General features: G+C 41.1%; 1 protein-coding gene across 1 annotated transcript in view; it reads left to right on the forward strand.

Moving 5' to 3' along the window:
* Positions 1–12,934, forward strand: part of GMPPB (GDP-mannose pyrophosphorylase B) — a 185,588-nt gene that overhangs the window by 54,019 nt on the left and 118,635 nt on the right. Inside the window, exons 4-5 of the mRNA XM_078661210.1 lie at positions 11,416–11,464; positions 12,791–12,933. Coding sequence (XP_078517336.1) covers positions 11,416–11,464; positions 12,791–12,933 — 192 coding nt within the window. The remainder of the gene's footprint in view (positions 1–11,415; positions 11,465–12,790; position 12,934) is intronic.

Consider the following 12,934-nt stretch of genomic DNA (forward strand, 5'->3'; position numbering starts at 1 on the left):
ATAAAAGGTCGACGCGGTGTTTCTGTGCTAATCAATCTTGACACCTTCATCAGGACATTAAGGACATTTGACTCCGTATCTACAAGTGAATAACAGTGTTTTAGCATCATTGTGTACTATATTTTTTCCATGCCCTGCATTTTAAACAAGCATTGGCATAGCCAATAGGTCTCGCCTTTGGGACCTTATATGTGTTTAGCCAAGGATATTGTGATGGATAACTAAACACTTATAAGGTCCCAAAGGCAAGACCTATTGGCTTTGCCAATGCTTGTCTAGCAGAACCTGCCCACCGAGGCATATCTTTTAATGTTCTCAAAACGACTTGGAAGCAGCTCACATCTGCCTTTGATACACGCAAATGCACAGCTCACACCTGCCCTTGGTTACACTAACCTGAACGGGGGTATACACATGAACATATATCTATTTGTTTGACAAACACACACAATGGTCACGTTTTGTTGTGAATGATACACAGCAATGCCTATGGTTAAACACAAGATTCCAGATGATATGCTAGTGAATTATGCGCTAAAAGCCTTACAAGGTGGGGTGAACAGACTCGTACAGAGAGACACCCCTTCTCAGTAGTTCAGTTGCCTTTTACTGTTTACATAAAGTCTCGCCAGAGCAGCGCATGCGCGCTGCTAAAGGCTCGACCTAAGAAGCAGGCACACAGTCAGCGCGGGCTATGCAGGTAAGAGCGGTGGGGCAGTGAGGCCGGGATGGGGGGGATTCGACAGACGACCATGAGGGAAAATTAAATAAATCATTAATTTTCCCTAGTGGTCGTCTGTCGAAATCCCCCTCCCCCACCGCCCACCGCTCTTACCTGCACGGGCACACAGTGCTTGTGTGGAAGCAAGCGTTGACTAAACAAGACAACACTCTTAAAACAAAAATGAACTGTAAATGCCTGTAAAGCAATGTGTGGCTATAGCCATTCTATTACAGCATTGAATAGTCATGTACACATTGTCACATGATAACAGTATTAGTGTGCCTGGAAATCAGCATATATTTGCCCACCAACATGAAAGAGTGTTGAACTCTCAGTACTCTTATAGGTAGGCTTAGTATAAGAGAAATACGATCTGCCAAAACCTTATGGCAGTTACACCCTTATATTTCTCTTAGTACCCACTTATTTATGCAGCTTTATAAATATGCAGATTCATTTCAAGGTAAGTACTCTAAACCCAGGACTTGCATTTCAGCCCCCGCCTAAGCTGCATTAAAAAAGAATGAGCTCACACCAATCATTGTGTACAATGCTCCCATATAAGTGCTGACTTGCAAGTGTCTGAGTCCAAAAGCAAGGCGATCTAAAGGGAGAGTCGAATATATGCACAGTTTAACACCAGTACTGAGTAGCTTCGTAGATTGCGTGCAGTGCCAGTACCCGACTTGTGTTCCGAGCAATTAATAAACTCCCACAGGAAATCGCGCCCCAACAAGCATTCACGGTAAACTCCCAAACTCCAAACCATTGCTCCTTTGACGTGGCACCCCCACCGAGGAAACGAACACAACGAGCGGCCTCAGCAACGTAGACCAGAGCGTCCTCAGCACGCCACCAATAACACTGCCGGCCACACGCTATTCTGGAAATACTACGAATAGTACACGCTACCCCGCGTCTTAGCAGCCATTTTATACCGGCACCTGACAACGTCATCAGGAAGGTCCCAGAAGAGCTTGTAAACACAGGGGCAATCTTAAAACATCGCACGCTGCATTTCAGTAAGTCAGAAATACCTGCATTTCCACCTTTTGCGGCCTGTTGCCATATGGGGTTTTCTGCATCTTTTTGCCCCGTTCTGCTCCGAATAGAGCGCGGTATGGGCGCAACCACCACAGGTTATGACAGGACCAGAAAGCCCTAACCTAAGGAGCTTGGGGTAGTGGAGTGATCCTCTGCAGACCCACAGCCGATGACACCAACAAACTCAATTGGAAAGACTCGTCCACCTCCAAAAGCAAGATGACACACAGCATAACCATTTTTTAAGTTATCACATTGAGTACATTTTCCCTCCCGGTCTCCTTGGAAGAGCTACAGACTGAGGTTCAAAAGACCCCCACCTTCAGGAGCTATCCCTCAGACATGACTGCCTCCAGGGCACAAGTCCTAAAACAAGCTAGCAACAAAGCAAACAAATCCCGCCGCCCCCCCCCGGCCCTCACTTACCTACCTCCGGCCGCTGGAACACGCTGTGACTCACACCGCAAGTCGGCCTGGAGCGCGCCTCGGCAGAGACGCGGGAGGACAGGAGCGTGACGCGCGTGAACGTGCACGTTGACGTTCCGCGCGTTCACGGACCTGAGTCGGCTCGTTCCCAGCTCTGTGTCGGGCTCGTTCACAGCTGCTACTCCCTTGACAGGGATCAAGGCGGCTATAGAACTCGCTGGCGGGAGCGCTTCGCGCTCCAACGCCAGGCGAGCCCTAAAAACTATTATCTAGACACTCCACATTATGTTAATCCCATTCTTCTACCTAACCCCGGTAATAGACTTGTTTATGTTATCTATATGACCCCAGGATATTACTGCTGGATACCAAGTTCCATTAAGTTAGTTCTCGAAGATATGGCCGAATGTACCTGTATCTTGGGTTGAGAGAGCTTTTCAATTGCTATCCAACTTGATGTGAACTTTTCGAATAGTTATCACCGTTGTTTTTATAAAAAAGAGAGTCTGTAAAGGATACAGAAACAGAGGTGCCCCTTTATTTCTTGCTAGTGCCAGGACTACCATAAGTATTGTACCAAAGGCTAATTTCTTTACCTTGACGATAGAACTCAATATTATCTCACTGCACGGAGGAACCACCGCTGACAATAGAAATGGGTCCTTTTCAGACAGCTTTAATATTTCGAAAAAGTCTTTCTTCGTGACCTAAGTGTAGAAAGATCACGTGTAATAAATCTCATGTGCGTTGTGCCTAATTGTAAGACCTGATATTCTCCTCATCTTACTAAGTGTCCCATGGTTTATTACTCACCAGCTTAGTCTGAGTATGGTCTATGGGTGCGGTTGAATTAATCAGTCTTCCCCGCCCATCCGGATATTTTCATGAACAGGATTTTCGATATCTATAGATATAGGTATGGAAAAACTCTAATTATAGTTTCTGCAGGGCACTATTATGCATGAATGTCTGATAATTTTACTTTATAGGTATCACTTCCACACAGCTCTCTAGTTTGTTAGACCGATATCGGACACCACACAGTGGTCGTTTCATAGTCTAGCATTTTCTATAAGATAGTTATCTAAAAATACAGGAGATATCTCTGCAAATCAGAAACTTAAACTCTAGTAGGCAATGCCCCTAATAATTACATGTAATGCCTGGTTTTCGTTTTTTTATAAGCCACACATACCAAATCCTGAATGCTTTATGTTCCAATAATGCAGGATTTACTTAGTTTAGTTTCTAGAGTATAGTCATTGTAAAGATTTAACTTCATATATGACGAAAAGAGCATTCCCTTGCTCTGTGTGAAAGTCATCATCTATAGGACTCGCATTCTCACATACCTTATAGTCTGGAAACGGCCTCCCTGTTCCTCCGTGCTGTTCCCTTCATTTCGATAAGAAGTAAGAAGTCTAGTGGGAAAGGCGGCGTATTTATACTGCCACTTCCTGGTTCAACCCGGAAGTCCAGCGCCGATCGGCATATGAATTTCAAAAAACTTTTTTATTTTACATCGTACAACTAAAACCATACCTTCGGTCATTGGACCGTGTTAATTTGGTAGGGACTAGCAGCCTGATTCATGTAGGTAAATTGCACTCGCAAAGGGCCAGATTCTGAGAATCTGGCCCTTTGCGAGTGCGATTTTTGCATTTGGTATTCATGATACCAAATGCAAAAATCGCTATGTAAGAATTCGCATATTTGCGTGGAATGGCATTTAAGGAATCTCTAATAGAGATTCCTCAAATGCTATTCATGACACAAAACAAAATAGCGATTTTGGACTTTTGGGGCCGCTATTTACCGACAGGTCAGACCTGTCGGTAAATAGCAAAAACTCAGAAAAATGCTTTTAAAAGCATTTTTCAAAGTTGCATGTAGCACACACACATGTCCTTAGGACATGTGTGTGCGCAACACCTGTCCAAAAGTGCATTTTAGGGGTGCTACAGGGCGTCCTTTGGACACCCCTGGCACCCTTAAAATCGCTATCTTAGTTGCGAGTAGCAAATTGCTACTCGCAAATCCCCATTCATTCCTATGGGCCTCTTGGCCCATAGGAATGAATGGGGAGTATTTGCGAGTAGCAAATTGCTACTCGCAAATAAAGAACATGTAGGAATCGCTATTTAAGTAGCAATTCCTACATGAATGCCGTTTTGCGTGTCCTCAATAACGAATCGCTATGATTCGCTATTAGGGACACGCAAAACGGCATGTACATGAATCAGGCTGTTAGTTTTGTCGAGTTTTTAAAGGTACAAAATTCCACACGTACGAAAATATTGAGTCCGGTGACCCGGAAGTGCTTGTCATTGACTCGACCACTGGTGATCTTGGTACTTTCTCGTTGCAAATTATTCTTACTGCTCTAAATTGTTCTAGTTGAGCCTATTCCTGGTATTACGGTCTAATGAATCCTTACTCTAGATTTATATTTTGGTGATTTGTTTCAAAACCTATATAGCTCCCATAGTGGCAGCCATCTTGGTTTGGGGAAACCTCGTCAGAGAATGTATACAGTCTGGTTTGTTTTCAAAAATGTTTAACAATCAACATTCATGCACAATACTTTTCTCCATGGAATCTATACAAGGAATTAAAATTAAAAAATTACATTACAATTGATAAATTGTCTTGATTTTGGCTCAGAGTATAATTCAATCGGACTTTGTCCAGTTATCGGTTTCGTTTGGCATTTTATACAATAAATGACCAAGTGAATCATATGCACAATCAACTGTTATCTGACCACAATTTAATTATCGAATGGTTTATTTAATCTATTATAATACAGAACAATCATCGTAATATATTTATTCCAAACACACCTCTGGACATATGTACATCATTTAAACCTACAATACCAAAGATAGTTTCAGAGCCCTATTGATTCCTTACGAAATGTTGTAGAACACATCAAACAGTCTACACACATCGCCTACTTTTTAATCAAAGATGAGCCCTCTTAGTTTCAAATAGTCAGTATGGGAATATTTTTGGACTTGCAGTGTATATAAGTAATATCATAAAATTAATCTTTCCCATTCCTCTCTATTATTGAGTCCTGTTCTAAAGTTGTTAAATTGAGACATATAGAACTGCTCCCTTTTCTTCCTTTTAGTATTATCGTTCCCACCTCTAATACTGTGAGATATGGCTTCTACACCGCCCCACTTTAGATCTTCTAATTTGTGATTGTGGGTTAACCAATGTTCCACCTTGTGTACTTTATTAACTTGATTGTATTTAGCTATGAAGTTTGCCTTGTCAAAATCCCTACTAGTTGATAAAAAGACAAAAACCTAAGCAAATCCCCCCCTAGCTTCCTTTCAGCGATCCTAGTCTGCTACAACCATAACAGGGACTTCCAATTTTCTCCAAGAGAAGATAACATCTTTAAATAAGATGTGCCCCTCATTTGTGTCAGTTGGCATGACTAGCAGGGAGCTGTTTAATTTGCTGTAACATTGTTAACTGAGCAGCTGGACAATCGTTTAATGACATTTGTGGGCACTGGGAAGAGCATGCTTGACTCAGTTTTTGTTAAGCTCAACGCCATTGAGTCCCCATTATCTAATTGTATTGAATCTGTAATTAGTTGAAAGGTGGCTTGCTCCCAATGCATATCAATTGTCGCATAACAAGGTCAGCTGGGGACTGGGATGAAATCGCCTCTTGATGCAATTACCCCTTCTCTTCATGTCGTGGATGTAGAAAAAAATTACATGTGGTACTTTTGCACCAACTATCATTTGCACCTACTGTCTATTCTACCAAAGAGCAATCTTGTAGTTGCTACTGCCTTGGCTTCTGCCATAATGCACCCAACATATTTAAGTATGTCATATTGATTACAGCTACCACCAGAGGCTACTCCTAATGTTGTTCTTCTTTAAGGTGTTCCCACTGTAAGAGGCGACCAAATTGAAGTCTGGCGTGAATTACAAATTAAGTCACCCACTTGGGCCCCACCCTCCGTCTTTATGAAAAAAAATATGGTTGGAATGGTGCTTTGGGTGTGCAAAGCGTGCAAGTTGAGTGAAGGCAACTGCATTGTGGTGAACTTTAGAGAAGCTTCTTTTGCTTGTGATCTATTGTATCGATTTGAAATGTTCTTCTTTGTTATAGTAAGATCAGGGTGCGTCCCCGGATTACTTTTACAGAGCGGCAGATTGTCACAATTTACAGTATACATTCTTGGTTAGTGGGAATCTGTGTGATCTGTCCAGTGTTTATAACATTTTGACTTTTAACAGCTTTGCTCCCCCTCGAATCACTGGAAGATAATGACAAACTTGAGAATAGTATCTCGAGAATTGTTGTTCCATACAAGATTTCAACAATTAGTCAAGTGACTGGTCCATCTTCTCCAATCTCTAACTCTAATGTTAGTTGGCCTTTGAACCTGAAGTCTCCATAGATATGTTTTGTTTCATTTCTTGGAATGTGGCACCAAACTGGATGATTCAGATTGAGTCGTGTTTTTTCAAGAGGTTTGATCTCATTTGGCTTCAAGAGACATGGGCCCTTCAGACATTCATATCAACAGTTACCTCACATATGATACTCCTGCCATTCTGTCTAGATCTTTTATGGCTACGCGAGGGTTGTCCATTTTAGGTTTTTTTCCATTCCCAGGCAAAGTATCATGGTCTTATTTGGATTCCCCTTATTTCTAACTTCTCTGTATATAATGTTGATTTCCATAATATCCTGTTGGTTTATTTTCATTATAATACATTTAACCACCAGAATTCAGATATTCTAAAGTTACTTGACCATGACTGGGAAGACCTCTAGATGTTGAGGTCAAAAACTGGTACCTTTTATGGACTGGCGATTTTGATGCTTGCCTTTGTCATTTATCTTCCAATGCTTTGGAATCTCAAATGCTAGCGGGGGATCAGTTTCATTTTTATCATGATTCTTATAATTATGCACTAAATAGCATTTTGTTTAACTATAAACATATGTTGTCTGTGGATGCATGTCCCTTCGCTTCAGAGGAGCTTTTATCACCCTTTATTTTATTATTTTTAAGAGGAGTTGTGCTCTTTTGCATTTAGCTTTTCTTTTATAACTAACTCTGCCAGTGATCAGGTCTATAGAACACACAGTTGGTAAAATTAAAGGGGTTTTGTTAAAATTGGCTAATGTTAAACGCATGCAACTGTTATCGGACCTACTGTCCTATAGGCAACGAAGACGTTATGGTACGCTTAGATCAACATGTTGATGGTATAACATCAAGAGTACTTTAAATTGATCTGTAGAACACTTTTGACCGCCTCAGTGCCTCCTTCTAAGGCCAAGCAGAGCCCGTGGTTTGATTCTGCTTGCTGTCCAGAACATAGAAATCTCATGACTGACCTTAAAAAGACACCATGAAATTGGGCTGATGTACAAGCCTACAGAACAGGTTACAAAAAAGCTCTGCAGACTTAGAAGGCCTGTATAAGGGTTGATCCTTGGACCTAGTTAGAGCAGCCAGTAACAAATGACAATGACACCTTCTGGAAGGTTATTAATTCCTCCCATTTTAAAGATACTTCTGTGCCTGTTAGGAAAACTCTGATCTCTCAGCATAGGTGGGTGGACCATTTTTGCAATGCGGTTTCTCTTCCTCACTTGAAAATAAATCTGTGAATGATGGCGTCTCTCCCTCTGTCCTTTTGCATAATGCATATCTTTTGAGGTGTCAGAGGTTATACTAGCCAACAGGAGCACTTAGGGCAAGACTCCTGGATCGGACAGGGTTCCCATGGTTATACAACGGAAACGCAATGTGAGGGGGGTCTAAGGGGAAAGAGTATTTAGAGACCAGCTTACATCCTGTCCCCCAAGCTAACAAGTAACAACACAAAAGTGGATGCTAAGGGTCTATATAGAGAGAAACTATCAAACACTCAATTGTGGTGTAAGAAAGTAATAGTTCTGAGGAGAGAAAAGCAGCAAAGAGAGAGTAAGATGGAATAAGAATAAGAATAACCATCAGCCCACCCGCTGGCGGAAAATCATCATCTTGGTTATAGTTGGAAAACTGGTATCCACTAGGCACCTCATCAGATCTCTTGCGAGGAATGCTAGTATTGGATCCGCCAGTGAGATAGACAGCCAGCAGGAAATATTGGTAGGTTTGAAGAAAAAATGGTTGCAGTGCTCCAAAAAAGGTTGTGAATGTAAAGAAAAAATGTGATAATGTTAAAAATGCCTGTTATGATGCCAAAGAACAACTTTATTGGGAGTGATCAACATAACGGCATGATTAAAAGCAGAGTGAAGATAGTGTAGGAAAATATTACTATCAATTATAGATAATAGTTGGTCAACATGTTTCAGCCTCACAGGGCTTTTGTCAGGACCTATAATATACACTACTGCAACTGTGAATAAAGAAAATTGTAATGTAGACCTACCGGTAGATATGGTAGTCTCATATCATTCTGACAAGAACTCTCCTGAGAAAAGAAACCGAAAACACACAACAAAGCAGATGTAACCAAAGTGAAGACATCAGTGTATGTGTGGATCATCATACCATACTTTGGTACAAAGCAACTCACCCATAATTGGTATGGAGAAGGCCTCACCTCGCCTGGCGCTCGCTCAGGTCAAAGAGGCCACGCTCTAGACATGGGGAGGAAAAAATGAATTGCATTTGTGAATCAAACCATATATGTATAGTGAAATTCCCTTGGTCATAATTTCTAATCAATGTAAAAACCCAAATTGGTTATAATAGGCAGTTCCTTAAGGCAGTTTGAGGCAAGAAAAGCGTTAATTGGTAATGAAGACGAGGTGCCTCAAAAATATATGTGTTGGTAAAGATTCATACAATTCTCTTCAGTGATGTACCTGTGTGTAATCACAGGGAAGAGAGGAGCAACCATTCGTCGATCTTTAGCAGGCATAGTAAATATGCGTCCAATCAGAACCGAAGATATTCCGTGTATGAGCCATCCCAGAATACGGGCACAAAGATTCCAAAGCAGCGGCTATGGAATAATGAAGTGCAAAGGCTCCACGAAAAATGGTTCCGAAACGAGTTGGAAAAAGCTGGAAGAAAACGCCACCAACCTGTCCGTCGTTGCCTCGGTCTAGTATCTGAGCCGAGGGGAAGGTGGCGATTGTATCGGCCTGGTGCGTATAAGTAGACCACTTGCGGACCAGAAAGAGACCGCACTGTCAGGCTTCGCCGGATGTATACTGTCAGGGTTCGCCGGATGATTATTGGTTCTATATAAGAACCGGAAATAGTCAGAGACAGCAATGAGACACTTGCGGACACGGTGCAGACGCATAGATGCGTGGTAATGCTTGGCCGGATGTGTTTGATGGTAATTGGTTCCGTATGAGAACCGGAAATAGACATAGGCTGCGATCGTGTCAGCTTAGTTCGTTAAGGGAATAAGGCACTTGCGGACCAGAGTGGAGCCGCGTTGTTGAACTTGGCCACATTTGATTGGTTCGGTATAGGTACCGGAAATGGAAAGTACTTCGGTGACCAGTCTGTTGGATGGTGTAACTGTGACCGCTACTGCATATAGACGTGCAATTTCGGCCCGAAAAACCCCAAACGACAATCTTTATTAGAACCTCGAGGGTGCTAAAGTGGAACCATACATCGCACGGAAAAACTTAACTATCCCCACTCAAAAGTAAATAGTTCCTTTCAAAACCGAAAAACGGAGGGTGGATGCAATATATATAGACCCTTAGCATCTCCTTTTGTGTTGTTTCCCATGGTTATATACAAAAAAATTATACCGACCTTTGAGCTCCTGTTCTTATTAACTTATTAAGGGACGCTGCCAGGCGAGAATTACCCTTTTCTTAGTCCCAGACCATTATTCCCTATATTTAAAAAAGGCAATAAAGCTGATCTAGGGTGTTATTGCCCTCTCTCAACTTTTGATTGCACATTTAAGGTTGGGGCAGAATTCTACTGGCTAGACTCAAAAGCTGTGACTAAGAGAACTCTGTTCTTTTCGAAGTCCAGTTGGGTTTTACACAAGGGCAGGCACGATCAAACGGAGTTTCAATTTGTATATTGCTAACTACTAAATGTCCAAGAAAGGTTCCTTACGCCTTTCATTTATGGACCTTTGCAGCACTTTCAGCTGTGTCAGTTGCTAGGGCAAGTGGTCCAGAGTACAGGTATCGTTCTTCTTGATTGACTTGGGAAGCACCGCACAATGTCAGATGATTATCTGAACAGCGCACCAGTGTATACGATTGATGGCAAGATCTTTCCTGACCTTACTCATGCTTTCCAAAAATCATGACTTGAGGTAAGTTAAGAGTTTCCTTGCTTTCCTTTTAAGCTTTCCGTTTCTTTTGATGGACCAAAAACCACCACAAGCAGCTTAAGACTTTGTGGATTCATTTGGAAGTACATAAACTATGATGGACTCTGTTCCTCAAACTGAACTGGCCGTGCTGTGTGACTGCTAAAATCCTGCACAAGATGAAGATTGTGATGGGCCAGATTGCATTCTGAAAATGTGGTTCCGTTAAATATACACAGACCTCTGCCAAGGAGAATTAATTGTTAATATGTAGGCATTCTGATTGTCTTATGCCTATTTTCAATATGTTATAACTCTGTGTCTGATTAATTCCTTTAAAACTGCTTAGCTACATTCGGGGCTTTTTTACTGGTATTCTCCGCTTCTAGTAAAATAAAATTTAAAAACAAATAAAGGCAGAAGTTCAAATGTACTTTTAAGCTAATGAAGAATAGGTGGTGTCAGCCTTCTCAGAGGAAAGGGCTAAACATGTGTAAGGGAAACAATCTCCTATTAGTTGAGCTTTTAATGGGCGTTTACATTGGGTGTAGTATCAGCGTATCTGACATAAATATTGTTTTTTTTAAACATAGTCTACAAAAATATCGACCATTTGGAATTAATAATCAAAAATCTACACCCCTTTGGATAACATTTTTGTAAATGATATTTGGGACACAATCTTTCGGACAATATTTCTGCAAATCATATTCAGACATATAAGCTGTGCATTATTACAGTGGTGTCCTTTATTTTTTCATATTTGATAATCTAAGATTGTGTTGTGTTCTGACTTTAACGATGAGTACTTATAACTGGGATCTCATTCGTGTTGGTGGGTGTTCATGAACGAGATTAGATTGTTCCATTTACACGCCATAAATAACTTATTATCTGTGCTTCTGTTTCTTCCTGCAGCTGGGAATTCACATCTCTTTGTCTCATGAGAAGGAGCCTCTAGGAACGGGTAAGTACTAGTCCTGCCTGTCATATTTCACTCTTGAATGGAATTAACCAGGTTGGGTTTAATTGCGATGGGGCGGATGCTGACTCTGCAGTCCATGCAGACATGGGAAATGTTGGTTCTGATTGAGGGATAAGGAAGCACACGTCCGCAGTGGAGGAGAGAAGAGAATTCCTGGTGTGGTCTAGGTGCCAGTGTGGGGAAATATCACTTGTGGTTTAGGGAGAGGCCAATGTTGTGATCCAGCATGAAGGAATGAGGTGTTTTATACCGATCTCTGGAAATGAGGGAGATATTAGTGATATTTAAGGGAAAGGAAAGGAAAGGAAGGGAAGTGCATAGCGCTAGAAGGCTGAGGAAGACTTTTGATTCAAGGCGAGGTAGGGAGACTAGGCACGTGTCAAGTCGTGACCTAGACTGTGAAAGCTGTGATTCAGGAAGAGTGAGTTGGATCCTGTGATTGGGAGTTAGAGAGTGTGAGTGCAGGCTGTGATTTATATAGTGGATTTGTAAACAAATCTAATTTTTGGGAACGATCAGAACTGAGCTGCTGTGAGTTTGAGTGAATGACTTTAACTTTGGATTAGAAAGCGAGACCCTGGCTGTTTCTTTCCAAAAAGAGATACAACTTCCCCACATAATGGTTACATTTTTGGGATAGACCGTGATCCATATTTCATTGTCTTTTTGTTCTAATGGATGTCTTTCTCTGACTAGTGTATATATATGTATATAGTGTGGAAATCGGATATTCCTGTTATTTAAGTTTGGAGATTTTGATTGGATAGAGTTACATGTGTAGTATTTTATACTACTATGTGCTTTCATTGGTATTTTTATTTATTTGAACTCGGAATAGGCGCATCTTGGTAGAAACAGACTAGCGAGTCTTTCCTGGAGACTGCATTTTGCTTGTTTTTTAAAGCGATATTGCTAGTGTCCCGATTTTATTTATTTTTTCTCTGGCCCAAGTGCAGCATTTAAAAAGTTTAAAACTTGCTAAATGGGCCAATTGCAGCTAAAAATGTCTGCTTCCAAGAGTAACATTTCAATGTAATCTATTTGGACATTTCTAGGATATTATCTTTAAATATTCTAAAGTTTTTGTAGGTGCAGTTTATTAAAAAAAACACTTTCTTTAACATAACTTTACATAAAACTAAAGCAAAAGCAAAAAAAAGATTTTCAGGTTGAATGTTAACATTTAAAATGTTCATAAACATGAAGTTTGCATTACAAGCTAAAAAGCATTAGTATATAAGTGGTGAATCTGATCAATAATACATGAATATCACAATCATTCATGTCTTTCCTGTTTTTCTCATACAGCGGGACCGCTGGCTTTGGCCCGACAGCTGCTCACCATGGACTCCGACCCGTTCTTTGTCTTAAACAGTGATGTGATCTGTGACTTCCCTTTCGAGGACATGCTGCGTTTTCATACACATCACGGCAAAGAGGGCACAATTGTGG

The sequence above is a fragment of the Lissotriton helveticus genome, chromosome 9 (genome assembly GCF_964261635.1).
Source record: "Lissotriton helveticus chromosome 9, aLisHel1.1, whole genome shotgun sequence".
Classification (NCBI taxonomy): domain Eukaryota; kingdom Metazoa; phylum Chordata; class Amphibia; order Caudata; family Salamandridae; genus Lissotriton; species Lissotriton helveticus.